The sequence below is a fragment of the Astatotilapia calliptera genome, chromosome 18 (assembly GCF_964374335.1).
Source record: "Astatotilapia calliptera chromosome 18, fAstCal68.1, whole genome shotgun sequence".
Taxonomy (NCBI): domain Eukaryota; kingdom Metazoa; phylum Chordata; class Actinopteri; order Cichliformes; family Cichlidae; genus Astatotilapia; species Astatotilapia calliptera.
In genome coordinates, this window is record NC_137439.1 from 28233719 (window position 1) to 28252539 (window position 18821).

An 18821-nucleotide genomic window follows, 5' to 3' on the forward strand; every position below is an offset into this window, starting at 1 on the left:
AGAATAAAAAGAGGGAGCTGTCTATTTTAATCACTTTCATCAAATTTAGGAGTACATATACACCAAGTTTATTGTTAATTAATAGGAAAACTCCAGACGATTCCATTCTGAGCTTAAGAAGCTTCTGATAGTGGGCACTCCTCCCTTTTCCGGCTGCGGACCATGGCCTCAGATTTGGAGGTGCTGATTCTCATTCCCATCGCTTCACACTCGGCGGCGAACCGTTCCAAGGCAAGCTGGACGCCATCAACTGACGAAGCCAACAGGACCACATCATCTGCGAAAAGCAGAGATGAGATCCTGAGACCACCAAAGAGAAAGCCTTCCGCCACTTGGCTACGCCTAGAAATTCTGTCCATTCTAATGGACCGATTCTGTTCATCATAAAAATTAAGAACAGAATCGTTGACAAAGTGCAGACCTGGCGGAGCCAAACACACACCAGGAACAAGTCCGACTTATTGCCGGCTATGCAGACCAAGCTCTTGCAACAATCGTACTGAATGGCCCATAGCAATGGGCCAGACACCCCACACTCCCGGAGCACCCCCCACAGGACCCCCCGAGGGACATGGTCAAATGCCTTCTCCAAGTCCACAAAACACATGTAGACTGGTTGGGCAAATTCCCATGCGCCATCGAGTATCCTCGAGAGGGTAAGGAGCTGGTCCAGTGTTCCACGGCCAGGACGAAAACCGCATTGTTCCTCCTGTATCCAAGGTTCGACTAACAGACGAACTGTCCTCTCCAGCACCTTGGCATAGACTTTCCCAGGGAGGCTGAGGAGTGTGATCCCCCTGTAGTTGGAACACACCCTCCGGTCCCCCTTCTTAAAGATGGGGACCACCACCCCGGTCTGTCAGTCCAGGGGTACTGCCCCTGATCCTCACGCAACATTGCAGAGCGGTGTCAACCAAGACAGCCCTACAACATCCAGACTGCTACATCTAACTGTCCATAGAATTCTATTCTATTCTATTCTATTCCATAAGAATAAACATGTTTACAGCTTATAAGCAACTATAAAGAAAAACAACAGCAGTCATTCCTTTAAAGAAAAATATATTTTTTTTATAATTGTCTATAATTATATTTCTTTTTGTTTTGAGCCATTAAGTATAGAAGTTCATTTGTTGTGTATCATACACAGGACCTAACAAAATATCACGTTTCTACAAATAAAGAGTTAAAAACGATACATATGACAGTGAAACTTTCCTTTTTATTTATTTATTGAACTCATGTCCCAAAAGAAAGTCATTTGTTTATAATAATTGTCACCATATTTCTACTACTCTTATGTAATTTCTTTTGAAATTGTACTTAACATATATCTGTAATTAGTCATAACAAGTTATGGGTTGGATGCTTGAAAGTCTGAAACCAGAACATATAGAAGGTGAAGAAGTCTGAAAAGTTATTGCTGATTTTATTAGACCAGCAGCACCAAAAATATGATCTCTCGCCAACTTTACATATAGGACACAGGCACTTCTGCCTATATGTAAACACCAATAAAAACACAATAATATACATTTTATTAATCACTTCAGTGCCCAATTCAATGACATGTACACATTAAATGGCATTATTAATCAGTTTTTAAATGTGGAAGAACGATTTGTAAAACAAATGACCACCACTTAATCACAATTCAGCAGCGTATAATTATGTGGCAGAAGAAAAGAGAAATGGCATGTTAACAATTTCAGAAGCTAAATTTCATAACCACATTTTATATACTATGATATTTTCTTTGATTTTTGAGATGAGATTAAAATAGAAATTCATTCATACATACACGCTGTAAATCAGGCTCATCAAGTTTATGTGAATCTGGGAATTATTTTTGGTCACAGGCGGGTGACAGGTTTGAGGACGAGCTTCTTGGTGAGAGTGTATCTGGGCTCTGGCATTTGTTTGTGGGTTGAATACGCTCCTTTGCTGACCTCCCTGTTAACACGTGTCAGGACAGTGAGGATATCATCCATCTCCTGACTGCAAGGAAAACATCAGAAACACACTAAAAATAACAACTTGAATTTTTGGAATACTTGAAACATTGAGCTTTCTGATGTTTTACATAAGCACATCTTACATCACCAAAAGCAGACCTACAGATATGCACATAAGTATAGCTTTCTAAATATCTTTTATCATTGCAAAAACTATAAAAACAGTTTATAACAGTGTGCTATAAAGATGTCAGATTGTGTCACTTTACATGACAGTTGTGCCTAAGTAAAGTATAAATAAAATTAGGCTTACTTAAAATGTTTTCTGTATGTCAACAAATAAATTGTGAAATGTGTCATATATTACAGTTTTCTTCCAAAGTAGCATTTTATCCTATTAAACTATTTCTCTCACCTTTCTGCTGATCTTGTCAGCTGCTTGCACAGCTCCTGGGTGTAGATACATCCTGTGACTCTGTTTTGAAACGTCACGAAATCCTCCACGGTGGCCATGCCTATCAGAAAGTCTGCTTCTGAAGGCATTGTCTCAATCTGTCTCCCCGGGTCTGCATTTCCTTCCAAGAAGAATTGTGTCTCCCTCCCATCCTCTTGAGGCCCCAAGCTGCAGGGACAGTATCCTTTTTGTAATCCTTCACCCTGACTTGCTTCAATGAAGAAGAGTTTGGCATAATGACGTGAAGAAATATTTTTTTTAAATTAATATCCAAAGAATGATTTAATATGAAGGCAATATGAGCAGAGTGTTACAGGCATAGCCCTAAAGAATGTAGCCTAATGGCCAGTGTAGTTCGTGTTGCAGGGAGAATGTGTGGGACTGCCCCTGGTGTTATGTGTGTTTGTGAGCACGAGGAAGGGAGAAAAAGGAAAGTCAAAAGGTACGAGTTGCTACCCACCAGAAACGGGAGATGGAAGCATGTAAATATAATAATAACCGCTGCAGCCAGTGCAGAGTGCCTGACGAGTCCAGTTGTAAGGGGTCATGACTCGACTGCACACTGGGTTTGCCGCCTCCAAAACAATAATTTCCATTGGAGCAGCCCTTCAATGCCTCTCTCTGTCTCTCGCTAGCAAATTTGACCCAGACAGTAAAGCTAGTTCCCGGCTATGAGCCCGACACGGAACCCGACATATTAGCCAGAGGTCCCTTTACTATGGTTCGGAGCCACGGACCTGGCCGAGGTATAAGAGAGTACAAAAATAAATAAAACAATTTTCACTAGCAGTCAAAAACTAATGTGTCTGCATTTTTATTTTGTTAAATACGAGCAAAATGACAGCAGAAGTGCTGCCACATGTCTGGCCAAAAGAGGGTACCAATTTGTTTATTTGGTAGTTCAATAAAAGGCTTCAGTTAAGACTGTGAAAAAAATTGGGTTCACGTTTGCAGTTTTGTCTAATTATGCAATATTTGAAATAAAAACAAACAAACAAAACACTACATTTTCAGATGTGAGTGAAGTTGGCCCCCCCACCTTCTTCAAATCCAACAAAAGTGGTATCAAACGTTTGTGCTACGTTTGTGCTGCAAAAATTTTCGTTTGTGCTGCTATTATTTTTAAGATATTAATAAAAATTTCTAGAGGTCAGAGGTCAACCAGCCCCCCCACATTAATTAAATCAAACAAAATGGGTGTCAATCAACTGTGCTACGTTTGTGCTGGTTTGTGCTGCTAAAATTCTTGTTTGTGCTGCTTCTGTTTTAAAGAAAGAAGACAGCTTCAGCTTACCGCATCTTATATCAGTTGCACCGAAGTAGCTGTAAGTAATCTGGGCGCTACAGCTTTAAGCAGAGGTTAAGATGGTTCTCTTAACCTCTAGTGTCCACCATCTGGTTCAGGTGTTACCACCACCAAAGGCCCTAACCATCTTTAAGCCACAGGTCAGTGCAGCAGCTTCAGCAATGGAGGTGGTCCATTCGGACTTAATGTCCCCAGTCTCCCTCGGGATGGGTCAAAGCTCAGCCGGACCGTGGCCTCTGCCAGGTGTTCCCAGTGCACCCTCACTATATGTTTAGGCTTGCCAGGTCTATCCAGCCTCCTCTCCCACCACCTGGTCAGAATCACCACCAGGTGGTGATCGGTTTACACCAACACCAGACTGAGACAGAGTCCAGCCCCTCTCCAGGAGACTGGTTCCAGAGCCCGATCTAGCGGGTACATCTCGACTTCACGCAATATATTCCATATCCTATTCGCTAGTCTCGGTAGCCAAGGGTCTGTCCACCAGGGTTTCCGCCCCTGGCTGCCAACCAGCACACAATGCACCTGACCCCTATGGCACCTCCTGTGGGTGTTGGGCCTACAGGAGGGTGGGCCCATGTCCCTTTTCGGGCTGTCCCAACCAGCCCACATAGACTAAGGCCTGCCCACCAGACACTCACTCTTGGGCACCCTCCCCAGGCCCGGCTCCTGGGTAGATCCTGGTAACCCTATGCTGGGAAACTGTGCCCTGGATATTCTGCTCATAGGGGTTTTTGAATTGCTCTGTCTGGTCCCTCACCCAGGGCCAATTTGCCATGTAAAACTTTACCAGGTTACAAAAAGTCCTTGGCAACATAGCCTCTGGGATCACTGGGAGATGCAAATCCAGGGATATAAAATAAATTAAGAATATAGAATGGTGGTTGAGGATACAATTCCAAAGATGTATGAATCTACTTACCAAGGCATTATCATTCACAAAATTCTTCTTGCTGTACATTCTTAATTCATTTCGTATTTGTGCTGCAGTCAGGTTGTTGTGTATCAGCACTTTAAAGCCTAAGCTTGTGAACACTGTGTTCAGAGCATCTGTGCCACATAGAAAAGAAACAAATGAAGGTATAGCAGTAGATTACAAAACCAAAGAATATCTGATCTGTATGTGCAGTAATTGTTGCAGGTCTCAGTGCTTCTAGTTAAAACAGTCCTACATAAATCAGGTCATGATATGGTTTGAAGGTAAGAACTCTACCTGCATCCTTCTGAGTTCCCCTTCGAGCATGTAGACATGTTTCAGTAGTGAAGGTCTCATTATTGATGATCACACATAAACCATGAGACGTATGAGTCAAAGTGTAGTATTCTGACTACAGGACAGAAACAAAGAAAATGTGAAGTATTATGTTTTTACATTAATATAAATGTTAGTGTTTCGACAAAAGAATGAATGAAAGCATAAAAGTCTGAATTTATTATTAATCCTTTATTTATCCAGGTAAAAAATCTCATTGAGATTAAAAATCTCATTTCCAAGAGAGACCTGGCATCATAGCAACAAAATGAATGAACTACCTGATCAGGAAGAGAGATGGGCTGTGATCGTGCATCAGTGTAAATAATCTCTCCTCTGCCTTAGAGACAAAAGAACAACATATTTACATGTTCAGTATTATGACAAAATAATAAAAACCAGAGTGACTGTAGGAATTCCTAAAAAATAACTACAATTTTTTCTGAACAGAGATACTTACAACTGCACTGAGTTTCAGTTACAGACAGAGGAAGATGGGATTCATTTGTGTCAAAAAACCTCTGTGGGAATAAACATCACAGTGATCAGCAAACTGACACACAGAATTAAATGTTCAGAAACACACAGACAGATACATTTGTCAATACTGACATGAGGAGGTAACATCTGCTGCTGTTGGGGGACTCCTGTAACGAGTACAATCATTTGATGATGTTCACAGAAACACACTGTTTACATCTAAATGTTTTTCTGTGGTAAAGTGAAAAATGTCTGTCTTACCTTGAATGTAGTTCTCTACAATCATTGCCAGCTCAGGATCAATCTCTTGGAGTATTTCATGCAACACACTGACATTTTTGTCTGATATTAAATCTTTCTTTTCCATCTGAGCAAACACATCCAGCGCTGTCTGGAATTAACAGCAAAGATGGTTTTAGTTCACAGAGGCTCTTGTAACAGGGCGGCCCTTAGCAGCTGGAAACACAGTGAGATGGACCAAGGCAGAAGTAGTGGAACAAAGTATTTATTTGCCATACAGCTCTCCTTACAACAATTAACTTGTCGAGCTTCTTCACAGCACAAAAATAATCTGTCTCTAATGACAACTGGCAGCTTTAATATGTTCAGCTGTCACCGACTTAGAGTTGGATGTCTCGAGACCGGTCTCGAGACCACTTTTACGTGGTCTTGGTCTCGGTCTTGGTCTCGACGGACTTTTGTCTTGGTCTCGGTCTTGGTCTCGATGGACTTTTGTCTTGGTATCGACGGACTTTTGCCTTGGTCTCGGTCTCGCTGTTTCGGTCTTGTGTTCTCAAATCGACATAGTGTTCGGGAGATTTGAGTCAACCATCAGCGGAGCGGGGGGGTGGCTTACTGGGCTTAAGCCCGGGTCATTTTTTCAGAAGCATGGGGTCTTTTGGAGTGTAATTTGTTAGTTAGATGCCTGACTGACAACTGTATAAAACAAAAACAACACACGAAGCACAGAGCGCACCGTCGTAAATTCCCCCTAATATTGGTATGATCTGAGCTCAGGCACTAGGCGACTGAGCACAGCACCCATGTGAGCGAGGGGGGAGAAGCTGCTGCTTGCGAGTTTGCTGCAGACAGAGGAGAGCTTAAGTTTGACCAGGTACCAAAGCAAATCATTCGTACTGAACTAATAATGTAAATATGACGGTGTATCACAAAAGATTGATATCAAACTGATCACGTTACTTGCTCTTCGAGTGAATCAACAAATGGATAAATAAAAAGCCGAACAGCAATGCTGATTTTTTAGAGAGTCTTAGCTTACATTTCATATTTTCAGTTGTTTCCCTCCACGGATAAACAAACTCTCTAAATCGGTTTCAGTTGTGTACTGATGTACACAACAATGGACATAAGGAGCTTCTGTCAAAGAAAAAACTCAGGTAGATGTTATTTTATATATTATGCTTTGAATGTTCAGTATATCTATGCAAAACAAGAGGAATTTCAATACACAGCAGTATATTCACAGTTGAAACCAGATATTTACATACACTTTATGGAGAAAACATAAAAACTTTTTTTTACTGTTAAACATCAATTTAGAGTAAACTTTTGTTTTAGATAAATAAATGTTGAAATATCTTTTGAATTAGTTAAATGTCAGAATAAAAAGAGGGAGCTGTCTATTTTAATCACTTTCATCAAATTTAGGAGTACATATACACTAAGTTTATTGTTAATTAATAAGAAAACTCCAGACGATTCCATTCTGAGCTGAAGAAGCTTCTGATAGGTTAGTAGAGTCCATGTGAGTAAATTGGTGGCACACCTGTGGATGCATATAAGGCAAAACACAGAGCCTGTTTCTTTGACATGGGAAAATCAAGAGATGTCAACCAAAACACCAGGAAAAGAACTGTGGAGCTCCATAAGTGTGGCTCAATTTTGAATACAATTTGGTGCCATTTGCAATTAAGAAATACAGATAGTTTCTCTCTTTACTCTTAAAGTTAACAAATATGTTTTTTATATTTATCAATCTAAAAAAATAAACATTTAGTCTGATTTGATGTTACAATTAAAAAAGTGTTTGTGTTTTTATCTGAAGAGTACATAAATATCTGGTTTCAACTGTATATTTGATGATGTTGGTGTTTGGCTTGATTGTCAGCACAAAGAGGGAGAGAGAGGAGCAGAGAGGGAGAGAGAGGAACAGAGAGGGAGAGAGAGAATGAGGACAGAACAGAGATGGAACAAGAGCAGGTGAGACACACATGTTAGTCAAATGGTTGTTTGCCAAAACTCATCAGAACATGTATCTCGTACCTAGTGTTTCTTTTTAGATACAATTTGTTACTTTTCAAATTCTATATTTATTAAGTTATGCAGGCTTGTTTGCACAACAAGGCTACATAATTATATAAACTTTTCTCAATCTAAATATTGTACTTTGGTAGAATTAAAAAATAAGTGTAGTGCAGGTCTATGATGATTTTTAGTGCTACTATCATCTAGTTCTGATTCTGGTTCTGTCTTGGTTACTGTTGTAGTCCTGTTTTAATTCCGGATCAGTTCTGGGTCTGGTTGAATTGGGGTTTAGTCCCTGTGTCTTGATACAGGCCTGACTTTGTTCTGCCTTGCTGCTTAATTAAAAAACTAGTTTAAGGTGTCCTGCATATGTCTATAGAATAGCATCTGGCTGCAGTTTAAAGACTTTTTTTGTCTCGGTCTTGGTCTTGGTCTCGTCTCGTCTCGACTCGGTCTCGTCTCAACTTGGTCTTGCTCTCGATACCCTCTGGTCTTGGTCTTGTCTTGGTCTTGGATTAGGCGGTCTTGACTACAAGTCTACACCGACTTAACCATTATTCCACTCTCAGGTAAATTCTTAAATCCCAACCTTCCACCACAGTATACAATATATTAATTAGAATAAATAAATACATAAATACATTTTCACATTTACATATTAATAAATATTTCACACTTTAATGTTACACCAAACCCACTATTATAAAAACCCAGAAACCCAAGCACAAAGATTCACCACACTCTCTTTACCTATGGTCTCTCCCGGAACCTTTAAATGGTGTCTGGACCCTCGGGGAAACATTTGCCCAAACACCTTGAAGAGGACACAGGCAAGAAAGGTGAGTAATCATTATCTTACACTTATTTGCACCACTTTTATCCCTAGATTTCACACACACTTGCATTAGTTTTCCTTACTGGTAAACCTTAATCACAATCTCAATCACCATTCTTCTCTCCTGACAGACAACCACCACATTCCTTGATGAGGAGCAGCTGTGCAGGATCTGAAACAAGGCCACCAACTGATTTTAAAATTCCCAATAAATAGTCAATAAATATTTAAACTTGTGTGCAAATCCATGCTTAAAGTGCAATGCTAAATAAAGTGCTTGATAAGGTGCTTTTAATAAAGTGAAAGGTGTGTTCTAAAGTGCTATACAGATAATCTAATATAAATACATGCAGTAAGGGAGTCCTCTTCCTTACACTCTGCAGCTACACTATAAATCTATCAACTGCTTCACAGCAAAATGTTACTCAAATGCCAGTTTAAAGACACAAATCTTCAGCTCTGTGATGAACAAGTCAGCTGGGTGCACAGATCATAGACTGAAATTCTCTGTGACCTTGAGTTTTTAGTTTAGATTTAGGGATGGATGCACTTAGAATACTTGCAAGTTTAAAGCACTTCTTAAATGCTTTCACATTTCAGATCCAGAAGTTAGCTTTATATATGTTTTGTTTATTTTTTACATCCAGTCTATGATCAAGAGAAACATAGAAATGAACCACTGTTCATTATGTTAACACATGTCTTTGAAAAATGTGGAGAGGGTTTGTCTTCATTGGCATTTCTGTTTTGTGCCAGCTATACAAAAAAGAGGCTGGTAAGATGGAAGCTGTTAAATTTTGTGGTGGGTCAAGCAAAACTTTCTATATATAAAAGAAGAAAAAATAAGATTAATAATATTGCAGGGAAAAGGGTTGATACAACTTTCATTTAGCTGGTTAAATATAGATGTCTACAAGCTCTACAAGGGCCTGATATCCACACGAGGACATTATACTGCCACTGTTCTTTTAAATTTAAAATGTCCCAATATGTGGATCTCACTTTTCTCAGAAACAAAAATCAGGAAAAAAAAATAAAAATAAAAATCTGTAAATTCTTTGTTTTTACATTCATCCACTCCCAATCAGCCCAAATAGCAAAGAGAAAGTAAAAATTCATGCCATGAAAGAGTTCGGGTCTTAGGAGGTTAAAGCTGAATTTCCATTGTATCCATTGACAAATAATTTAACTGATTTTTCTTCTCAGTGGTGCTTTAAGAAAATAGTGTGTTTTGTTATATATGGTCAATTATATTTCAGCCCTGTGACAATTTATTTTCTTCTTGTGATGTACTGATGTTCATTTATTGAGAAATAAATGTTTTGTTAAAAAGAAAATCACCATAGGATTTAAAATCTGAAGCCCAGATACAGTTGTTTCTTAATGACTACATCCTGTAGATGTAGATATGGTGAGTTGATTTTAAAATAGCTGGAGATGTGTGCAAATGTTATCTCACTTTGCATTGATCCAGTGTGCTTTTGAGCAGCTTTGATCTCAGTAGAAACTTCATGATTGCGATATTGTCGTTATTCATAGCATCACATATTTTGTACAGCATCACCCTAACAGTGGGGAAAAAAAGAAGAAAAAATAAAAATGTGGAGAGAAAGCCAAACAGACACAAAGATTTTGTAATTCAAACTGATAGCATTTAAGTACTAATTACTACTATATGCATGCTGTCATATTAAAGTCAATGTGGGACTGCGTTCACCTGTACTGTGACAGAACAGGACTCCCATCTGTGTCCTTTGATCGTTTGCTATCTATGCCCAGGGACCTGACAAGGTCTACTCAATCAATAGTTGAGAGAAGCTGAGAAAGGAAACAATTGTTCTGCAGGAGACCTTTTTCCTTTAAGCTTGAGAACAGGTCTTTGATATTAGTGATCTGTGGGGTGGGTGGGGTGGGGGGGTCATTAGAAAGTCTATCAGTGAATATGAACATATCTAAGCTATCTATCATACTGTCAGTCCTACAAGTGACGCATCCATAAACATGTCAGTAAAACAAGTGGAAGGATAACAGTATAGAACATGCAGCACTGACCACTTTCAGATGACTGACAACATCACGACACAGGAAGCAAAGTGCTGCCACCTCGGTAGAGTCCAGCTCATCTTCTAGAGTTGAGGACAAGCTTTGTATCACAGGCCTGGATGGACTGATAGATACAAACACTGAGTACCATAGGCTATATGAATGTAGCAACAGTCTTTGAGATGACCCTATGTCATACATCTTGCAATATTATGTGAAGGAAATTGATTAAACAGCACACTATCTCTGTGACACAAATGTAACTTATTTGAGCTGCTCTGTATTTCCAGAAGTAGGACCTCACCTCCATTTGACTGGAGCCGTCTTGTGACAGAACATAGAGAGAAACAGAGTTACACATCCAACCAGAATATGATCTCAGACACAACTTTTCTGTGTGTGTTTAATTACCATGTAAAAACAGGATGTCATTTTTTAAGTCCTTCAGCTGAGGGGAAGTAGTTTTAATGTCTTCATCAGTTTGCAGGAAGTTCAGAAAAGCTCCGCAGGTATCGTCTCCTTTACTCATGATCTTATCCACGAGCTCAACAATGTGTCCCTCCACATCTTTTCCGCCGATACTTTTAAGAATGTTGTACTCCCGTTCAGTGATCAGCTCCTTCTCATAAACTTTGTTGAGGATCAGCCTGTAGTCTCCAGACAGAATCGTTTGGATGGCTGTTTTATTTCTCCTCACAATGTCTTTGGCAGACATGCTGAGTCTGCATTACAGACATTTACACAATTTAAATATCACAACTGCAACTAACAGCAGCACACAGGTTTTATTATCTTACAAAGTCTTCATTTTAAATGTAATAGTTATTGCATGTTACCTCTTTTGGTGTCCTTGAGAGTGTGCGCACAGATGATTCAGCGGCCCTGCTTCATTGCATTATGTTCTGCAAAAGAATATGCAACTCCTCAAAGCAAATACTTTCATTCTTCTGTAAGCTACTGTACTTGCTGCAGTAATTAATAATGGCTGGAAACAAAGCAATAATTTAGCAAGAAATGTGAATGTGCCTGAATGATAATTTCATGTGTGCCCTGTAGCCTAAAATGTGTATTACAACAACTTGTTGGGAAAAATTTGTTTAGACATAAATGTTGATGCCATAATACTGCAAACTCAGACATAGTTGGAATTTCTATTCAAAATGTAGCTGTATGAAATGTATGACAGTCCGTTAACCAAATAATTCAGATCTTCTCTGTCTAAAATGTTAAGTGACAGACAAAATAATAATACTACTGATAACAAATATATTTTGCTTATATAACTGTTTTGTGCACCATCAGCACCTATCAAAGAGGAAGCAGGCTGGACCTGTAGTGTATAACTACTCTGTCCTACAATCAAGTTTATGAGGATTCTTTTGTTTGTTTTTGTTGTTTTTTTCTTTTTCAAAGATAATATTTGAGAGAATAACTAATAACCTCTCAGAAGTCACCCTGGTTTTCTCCGTCCTACCCAAATGTAAAAGGGGATATATTTCCTCAGGCTGCATGTCCCCATCTGCCACATTTGTCCCCATCCTATAAAGCACCACCACGAAGTAGATCATTAGCAGGCACCTGCATGAGTCAAGCTGTAACTATCACCAGTTAATACAGGCTTGTTTCCTAAATGACCTTAACAGGCTGGAACGAAAGGCACTTATTCAAGTGGATGAGCAGAAGGTGACTCTGTGTGACAGCAGAAAAGTGTGATCAGAGGATTTCATTGAAGATATTTGTTTATTTTTGTTTTTGAACAAAACATTGTTTTGCCATTTTGGCTGGTAATTGCAAATGTAACTCAGTCCTCACAGACAGAAAGTTAAAATGTCGAACACTACAGTAGGAATAAACATGTTTACAGCCTTGGTATTTATAACCAGTTTCATTTCCCATAACTAGTCCAGTTGTAAATGGGTTAGAGCAGGGGTCTCAAACTTAAATGAGCTGGCCACACAACTTGTTTTAACATTGCACTCAACAACAAACAAATCCTCTCTAACACAAAAAAGTAACTTCAAGGGCCAAACTCCATCATATTTTTTTCACGTCAATATACGGGTGGTTAGTTTGAGACCCCTGGGTTAGAGGAAAACATCATCAACTAAATAACTCAAGTCACTTTTGGCACAACACATATAAATGAAATTACACGTAATCACAGGGTACTTGGGATCTAACAGTGTAATTATTTTTTACACTGAATCGATATCGTGTTACTCAATCTAGAATCGATTTTATTTGGAAAATCAATAATCAAAACCTACCCCCACTTAGTCCCTCCATAACACTTACCCTAGAAAGTACTTGTTTCATTTGAAAACTGTTCTCTCCTTCTTCTCAGCTGGGCCTTTAGCTAGCAACACTGAAAAGAAACTGCACACAAACAGTTCGTGTGTTTGCTGTTTGTTGAGCTGATAGAAATGTTGCATTTGAAATTACCTGACACTCCAAAAAAACCTCACTCCCTTTATGCTCGCTGGTCGTCGGTAGGGCTAGCTAGATGCTGAAGTATCGCAAACATAACTTATGGACACCCGAAGTCGTTCCAGCCACAAGTAATTGTTGCCTCCTGTAATGCTATATATCAAACTGCACCAGTAGAGGGTGGTGTCGTTAAAAAGTAGAAGTATAATCCTGTCCATAAAGTTTATGACATTAAAAGTCACTTGTTCCTTGCTGATGATAAATAAATAAAAAGGCCCACTTAAACCCCTAACTATGGCACATGTGTTTGCCTCTTTCATCTCTTTTTATACCACATTTGGTGATTAATGCACGAGCAGGACTGCCTTTCATGTGTTTCTCGCAATGACGAAGTAATGACTCCATTCAAACACGTCAAACCGAAAGTAACGAGCCTGTTTTGAAAATGAAAAAAACCTACTCAAGTGAAGTAGATGTAAATTTAAAACTCTACTTAGCACAGTAACAAAATATTTATCTTTACTGCCCACCTCTGCTGTTGTCCATGTTCAGGTTAATGCATGCACTGTTGATACTTCCGCTGAAGTGTAATCACAAGTGAAACTCGCATTTCTTCTAGAGCCAAACCACACCTACATATATACATTGCAACACGTTCTCACTCCTAACTCATCAAATATGGGACGCAGGGTCAGAGTCTGCTTCGCTTATCAACGACTATGGAAAGTCAGCGAGCAGGGCTGGACTGGGACAAAAAATCGGCCCGGGCATTTTGACTAGAGACCGGCCCACCAGGATAAAGATTGAAAATGTGACATCATTCAGGGGTAAAACCGCAAAGGATTCTGGGAACTTGTGGCAAGAGGTACTAGCGCACGCAGGCGTTCAATTAAACTCAGTTACACAGTGATAAAAAGAAACCCAAAAAATGCCAAGAAGCTGTTGTATTATTAACTGCAATAGCCGGTCGCATGACAGCCACGGGAAGCCGACGGGTAAAGAGATCTTTTTTTTTTTTTATCGGATTACGTCGTTGAAGAGAAAATTTTTAAGCCATGTTTCCGAAGTAAGAGCCAACGGATGGTCTAGATATACCAAATATAACGTCTCAGAACACTTCAGCTCACATGTTGGTCTCCTCCAAGCATTCCCACAAAGGTCAGAGTTTTGTAGTAGTTAATACGTCATTTTTCTTAACATAATTGGTGATATAGGTTACAAGCAAGTCTGGCACTGAACAGAAATTGTCGCGCTATGCTCCTTTGTTTATTGTGCATAAATAGTAAATTGTCCTGACACAATATTGCGCTTCGCTTCTGTTATTACCATGGTACATTGACAAAAACATATACTTTTATTCACAGGATAAAACAGTTGTTTTGTATCACTAATTGTCCAGTGCGATTACAACATACATTATTATTGTCATTGCTACATTTCTGTAATGCTACCAGAAATGATTTCCACTACTAATTAATTACCATTGAGCTCAAAGGTTATATTAATAAACGGTTAACGAATGTGTATTTATGACGACGATTTGTGAGACTGGTAAACTTACCTTTGTTCATACGATGGTCTTTCGTTCTACACGGTGCATTTCAAGGTCCTGCACCCATCCGTCGGTAAACTGTACCTGGGCTTGTTGCAGTGACCTGAAGTTACTAAACTTCATGAGTGTATGCACTCACTCCAAGAACCGTATAATTATAAATCTGAGCGTGGTGTTTTGCCACGAGTTCCCGGCATGCAATGCGCGAAAATCACGTGATTGCTAAACAAGGGGGAGGGTGCATCCAGCCTCCTCGGCTGTAATTGGTCCAGCCCAGAGTCGATCATGACCACGACCGTGGCTCAGGGGGTTGGGAAGCGTATCTGTAACCGGAAGGTCGCCGGATCGATCCCCGGGCTCTCTGTCCTAATCGTTGTGTCCTTGGGCAAGACACTTTACGCTACTGCCTACTGGTGTTGGCCAGAGGGGCCGATGGCGCGATATGGCAGCCTCGCTTCTGTCAGTCTGTCCCAGGGCAGCTGTGGCTACAACCGTAGCTGCCTCCACCAGTGTGTGAATGTGAGAGTGAATGAATAGTGGCATTGTAAAGCGCTTTGGGTGCCTTGAAAAGCGCTATATAAATCCAATCCATTATTATTATTAATTGGCCGATCCAACACCTTTCATTATATATACCCTTCCTAAAATAAAAAAAAAATCCATCGGCCCATAAAAACAAAAAATCGCCAGCGGCCCACCGTATGCCCGATGGCCAGTCCAGCTATGCATGTGATAATGTGACTAGAGGGACTGGGCTTCCTGGTCTGCGTCTGCAGGATTATTGGAGGCAAAAGGGGTGAAGTACTCTCTGGCAAACAGAAAGACGTCGTCTGGTTTCCTCAACAACAGCAACTGCAGGAAGTCAGATATTAGTGCTCGAATCTCTGGATGCTGTCTCAAGTATGAGGAGTGGTCGGCCTTAAGCTCTTCCTGCCAAAACAAGACATAAACACACATTCATTTTCTGCTCAGATGGTCAGTAGAGTAATGGAAGTCTAGTATTAATCTCCTGTTGCACATGACCGGCTACCTTTCTGTCCAGAAACTTAGAACGCATCTGCATGTCTTCCTCCCACACAAGGGGGATCTTCTTGAAATCTACTGTAAAATTACAAATACACAAATATCACTGAATCTTTCATTGGAATCATACCTCTTATGTGTGAATATGTGTGTGGGGGATGTGTGTAACCTTTTTCTGCCTTTGATGGCAACTCTAGAAGTCTCATGGTGACTGGTGACCCCACCTGAACTCTGGTCACCAGATGCCTGATCAGAGAATATAACGAGTCAAATTGAAAGCACTAGTGTAACACATAACAGCAATAATAGCACTTACTTGTTATTCAGAAACCGCTTGAGTTAAACCAGAAAGTCCTCATGTATCACCAATATTCTTTCGCATACAAAAATCAGATGTGTCCTTTTCCGTAGGTATATCTACAGTTTATGGGAACCTTTCCCTTCAAAATGATCATTTTTAGAAACTGAATAGTTCCTAAGATGTCAAGGACACAAAGCAATTAACTATTCTACTATAGCTAATGTTATAGTTTGGACCCACAAAGAAGAAGCATCAATGGCTCCATTAGCAGTGGTTAATAGTTTTGGCTAACATGTGAAAGATCTCTAGTTTAAGACCAGGAGGTGACATAAATCACAAGCAGGGTTGTACCAGGAAGGATGCCAAATCAAACATGTGGGAAATAGTAGAAATTCTTCTTTTATTTACCCCTTTCCCTGTTTCATCCACACCTCTTTAACCTCACTTACTGTCGGAGTTTTCTTATCACTGGTGGGCTCCTTTGTTCCATACCTGAACTTACCTGGCACAGAGTATATAATGACTGCACTCCCTTCCACCTCACTCTGTTTGCTTCTGGACTGGGAGCAGCTAAGGTGAGTTAGCTTAATTTACTTATTTAGCTTTAAGTCAGTGACTTGAAATCTAACCTTGTTTGGTCTTTTTAAGAGATTGCTAGTCCATGTGTGGCAATCTTTTGTGTAATTTAAACTACCTTTTTCTACAAGTTAAATAAACCCAACCACTGGGGAATCACTGATGGTTCATTCATACTGGTTGCCCATGCTGATAACAGTCCTCTCCTTTTAAACACCTAACTAATGGATCCCTTGTGATTAAGGGAAGCATTCAATAAGTAGTGCTATTGTGTGATTAAAATGATTTGTTGTTTAGTCTACATTAGTGACCTCCTATCAGCAGTAGGTAATATAAACATGAAACTCAACAGTGGGCAGCTGCAGTCTGTCTGGTGCACAGAGGGAGGCAGTAACACAGTCCAACATGTGTGGGATGATGGAGAGGTACATATATTACAGTTTTTACTGAATGCCTAAACACTAACTGTGAATCCTGTAGCACAATTTCTAAAACTAGTCAGACTTATAGCAAAACCACTCACTGAGTGTGCAAAACTAAAAGCACAAAAACTGCTTTGCACTCAGTTTGCAATTTTGTAACACACACTTTGCAAGACTGTAGGCACAATTCACTGCACAACACTCAATTTCCAAATTTCCAACACACTCCTAGCAAAAGTATACACATGTATGGCTATCATTAACACTAATTTGCCAACTGTCTGGCACACTTTCACATGTGAAAACTTTCTTAGATAATTCGTTCACTTTGCAATCAGCCTAAGAACTATAATACAGGTAAGCTGTGTGTGCGGAGTACAATGGAGGGAGCAGAAAGAGTGAGAAGTAGAGGAGGCCGAGGAAGAGGACATGGAGGTGAAGAAGTAGGATGAAGAGGACGACAAGGACAAGGAGGAGCAAGAGGAAGACGAGGAGGGGGCAGAGGAAGCATGTTCACTGCAGACCACGTAACCCATATAGTCATTATGGCGATTGCAAATAATCCTATACTTGGAAATAAACACTTGTGTTTGTTTTGATGTGTTTGACTAAACACCAGTACTTGAAGTTTGGATCCCTCCATGCTTATGGATCTATGACAGAAGTATGAGCTCAAACTGACATAGCCTACCTTGTGCACAGGGAAGGCAAACGCCAGATGTGTTTTGTATTCATACCATCGGTGTGCAGTTGGCGCATTGTGTGCTTAGTAGATGATGGCTTGTGGGTACTGTTTGATACGGAAACACCATTTTTACGAAGGTGTGAAGAGTTAATCTAGCTGTGTTTGCTTTTGCAAGAGAACTACAATGTTTTGATGATTGGGTGACAGGTTTTCTTATTTGTGTGAAGAGTTTTGCAAAATTAGCCAATAGTTACAAAAAATGTGCTTAAGCAATCAGAAAAAACTGTAAGCTTACCCATCATCCAGGAAGTAGCACTGCCAGGTACTGGGGCTGCCCTCCATGGACTGAATAATCCTCTCTACCCCAAATACATCCAGGAGCTCACCCCCGACCTCTAGCTGCCTCTGACCCAGCTCTCTCTGAGCACAAAAGAGACCACAATCAGAGCTCAGTACTCAAACAAGTTACTGATGGACCAGGATGTCTTACACAGGCATAAAGACTTACAAAAGAGGTGTTAATTATGTGTAATCCTGGGTCTAAGGAGACAAACGTCATGTTTTCTGGCATCTTCCTCCTCAGAGCGATCAGGCGCATCAGCAGCAAGCTGGAGCCCTCAGTTACCAGCCCTCTCAGGACAGACATGGGATAGGACATGCTCTCTTCTGTCACCTCCTGTACACACACACACACACACACTCGCTTAAGTCCCGTTTGGGGTCGCATATCTTAACTCCCACCCTTTGGGGACACCACTTTCTGTATGGTTTAGAAGCAAGCTGGCAATCAGTTTTACTCCTCCAAGACCACACAAATAAAAAATCACTTGAGATTTTCATTTTAAGCAACATTTGTCCAGACAGTATTTTTACCTTCCCATTGGGGACTGGGAATGTTTAATGTCCCCTTTTGGGTCTTCAGCGATACACAGATAAACAAACTATTTTATGCCACTTTTGGGGACCTTACTTCCCTTTTGGGTCTTCAGCAATACACACATACACAAGTTATTTTATGTCAGTTTTGGGGATATTACTTCCCTTAAAGGCAGTTCCTTCAAAGTACAATGTAAGGTTAACTACCCAATCTAACAATAATCTAAACAATAATTAATTAGAATCAGAATCAGAATACTTTATTGATCCCTGGGGGAAATTTTTTTTTGTTACAGTGCTCCAATTAAGGTCTCTATTTATCTTGAAGAAATCAAAACTATGTCCAACGTCTCGGCCACAGAACAATTT

The 18821-nt window shown here is 40.0% G+C and overlaps 2 protein-coding genes across 5 annotated transcripts; both read right to left on the reverse strand.

Annotated features, from left to right (window-relative positions):
• Positions 1-3924: 3924 nt before the first annotated feature.
• Positions 3925-10451, reverse strand: LOC113010038 (caspase-8-like). 2 transcript variants are annotated; one of them, XM_026148821.2, is made up of 9 exons: positions 10265-10451; positions 10007-10112; positions 8463-8526; positions 5709-5838; positions 5580-5614; positions 5428-5488; positions 5249-5307; positions 4929-5043; positions 3925-4765 (listed from the first exon to the last, which is right to left on the reverse strand). In XM_026148821.2, the coding sequence occupies exons 4-9, from the start codon at positions 5812-5814 to the stop codon at positions 4353-4355; spliced, it is 789 nt and encodes a 262-aa protein (XP_026004606.2). In that variant the 5' UTR covers positions 5815-5838; positions 8463-8526; positions 10007-10112; positions 10265-10451; the 3' UTR covers positions 3925-4352. The 2 variants fall into 2 exon arrangements, with proteins under 2 accessions (XP_026004606.2, XP_080148744.1); XM_080292618.1 differs by lacking the exon at positions 8463-8526.
• A 569-nt stretch (positions 10452-11020) lies between these two features.
• LOC113010037 (ciliogenesis-associated TTC17-interacting protein-like) lies at positions 11021-18308 on the reverse strand. Of its 3 annotated transcripts, none has more exons than XM_080292622.1 (7): positions 18085-18308; positions 17872-17996; positions 15762-15838; positions 15600-15670; positions 14579-15499; positions 11427-11492; positions 11021-11312 (listed from the first exon to the last, which is right to left on the reverse strand). In XM_080292622.1, exons 1-5 carry the CDS (start codon positions 18301-18303, stop codon positions 15311-15313), a joined length of 681 nt encoding a protein of 226 aa, XP_080148748.1. In that variant the 5' UTR covers positions 18304-18308; the 3' UTR covers positions 11021-11312; positions 11427-11492; positions 14579-15310. The 3 variants fall into 3 exon arrangements, with proteins under 3 accessions (XP_080148748.1, XP_080148749.1, XP_026004603.2); XM_080292623.1 differs by having other exon boundaries at positions 15600-15667; positions 18085-18278; XM_026148818.2 differs by lacking the exons at positions 11021-11312; positions 11427-11492 and having other exon boundaries at positions 14301-15499.
• Between the last annotated feature and the right edge of the window lie 513 nt (positions 18309-18821).

What these genes read in the sequence shown, in the direction of transcription:
- LOC113010037 (XM_080292622.1), bottom strand. Translation starts at nt 18,303, where the DNA reads ATGCGACCCCAAACGGGACTTAAGCGAGTGTGTGTGTGTGTGTGTGTA. An exon ending in ACATAATTAACACCTCTTTT is followed by an intron (nt 17,997 to 18,084) that starts GTAAGTCTTTAT and finishes TTTTGTGCTCAG; the next exon opens with AGAGAGCTGGGTCAGAGGCA. An exon ending in TGCTACTTCCTGGATGATGG is followed by an intron (nt 15,839 to 17,871) that starts GTAAGCTTACAG and finishes TTCTCTGATCAG; the next exon opens with GCATCTGGTGACCAGAGTTC.
- LOC113010038 (XM_080292618.1), bottom strand. Translation starts at nt 10,108, where the DNA reads ATGCTGTACAAAATATGTGATGCTATGAATAACGACAATATCGCAATC. An exon ending in TGTAGAGAACTACATTCAAG is followed by an intron (nt 5,615 to 5,708) that starts GTAAGACAGACA and finishes TACTCGTTACAG; the next exon opens with GAGTCCCCCAACAGCAGCAG. An exon ending in CCATCTCTCTTCCTGATCAG is followed by an intron (nt 5,044 to 5,248) that starts GTAGTTCATTCA and finishes TCTGTCCTGTAG; the next exon opens with TCAGAATACTACACTTTGAC.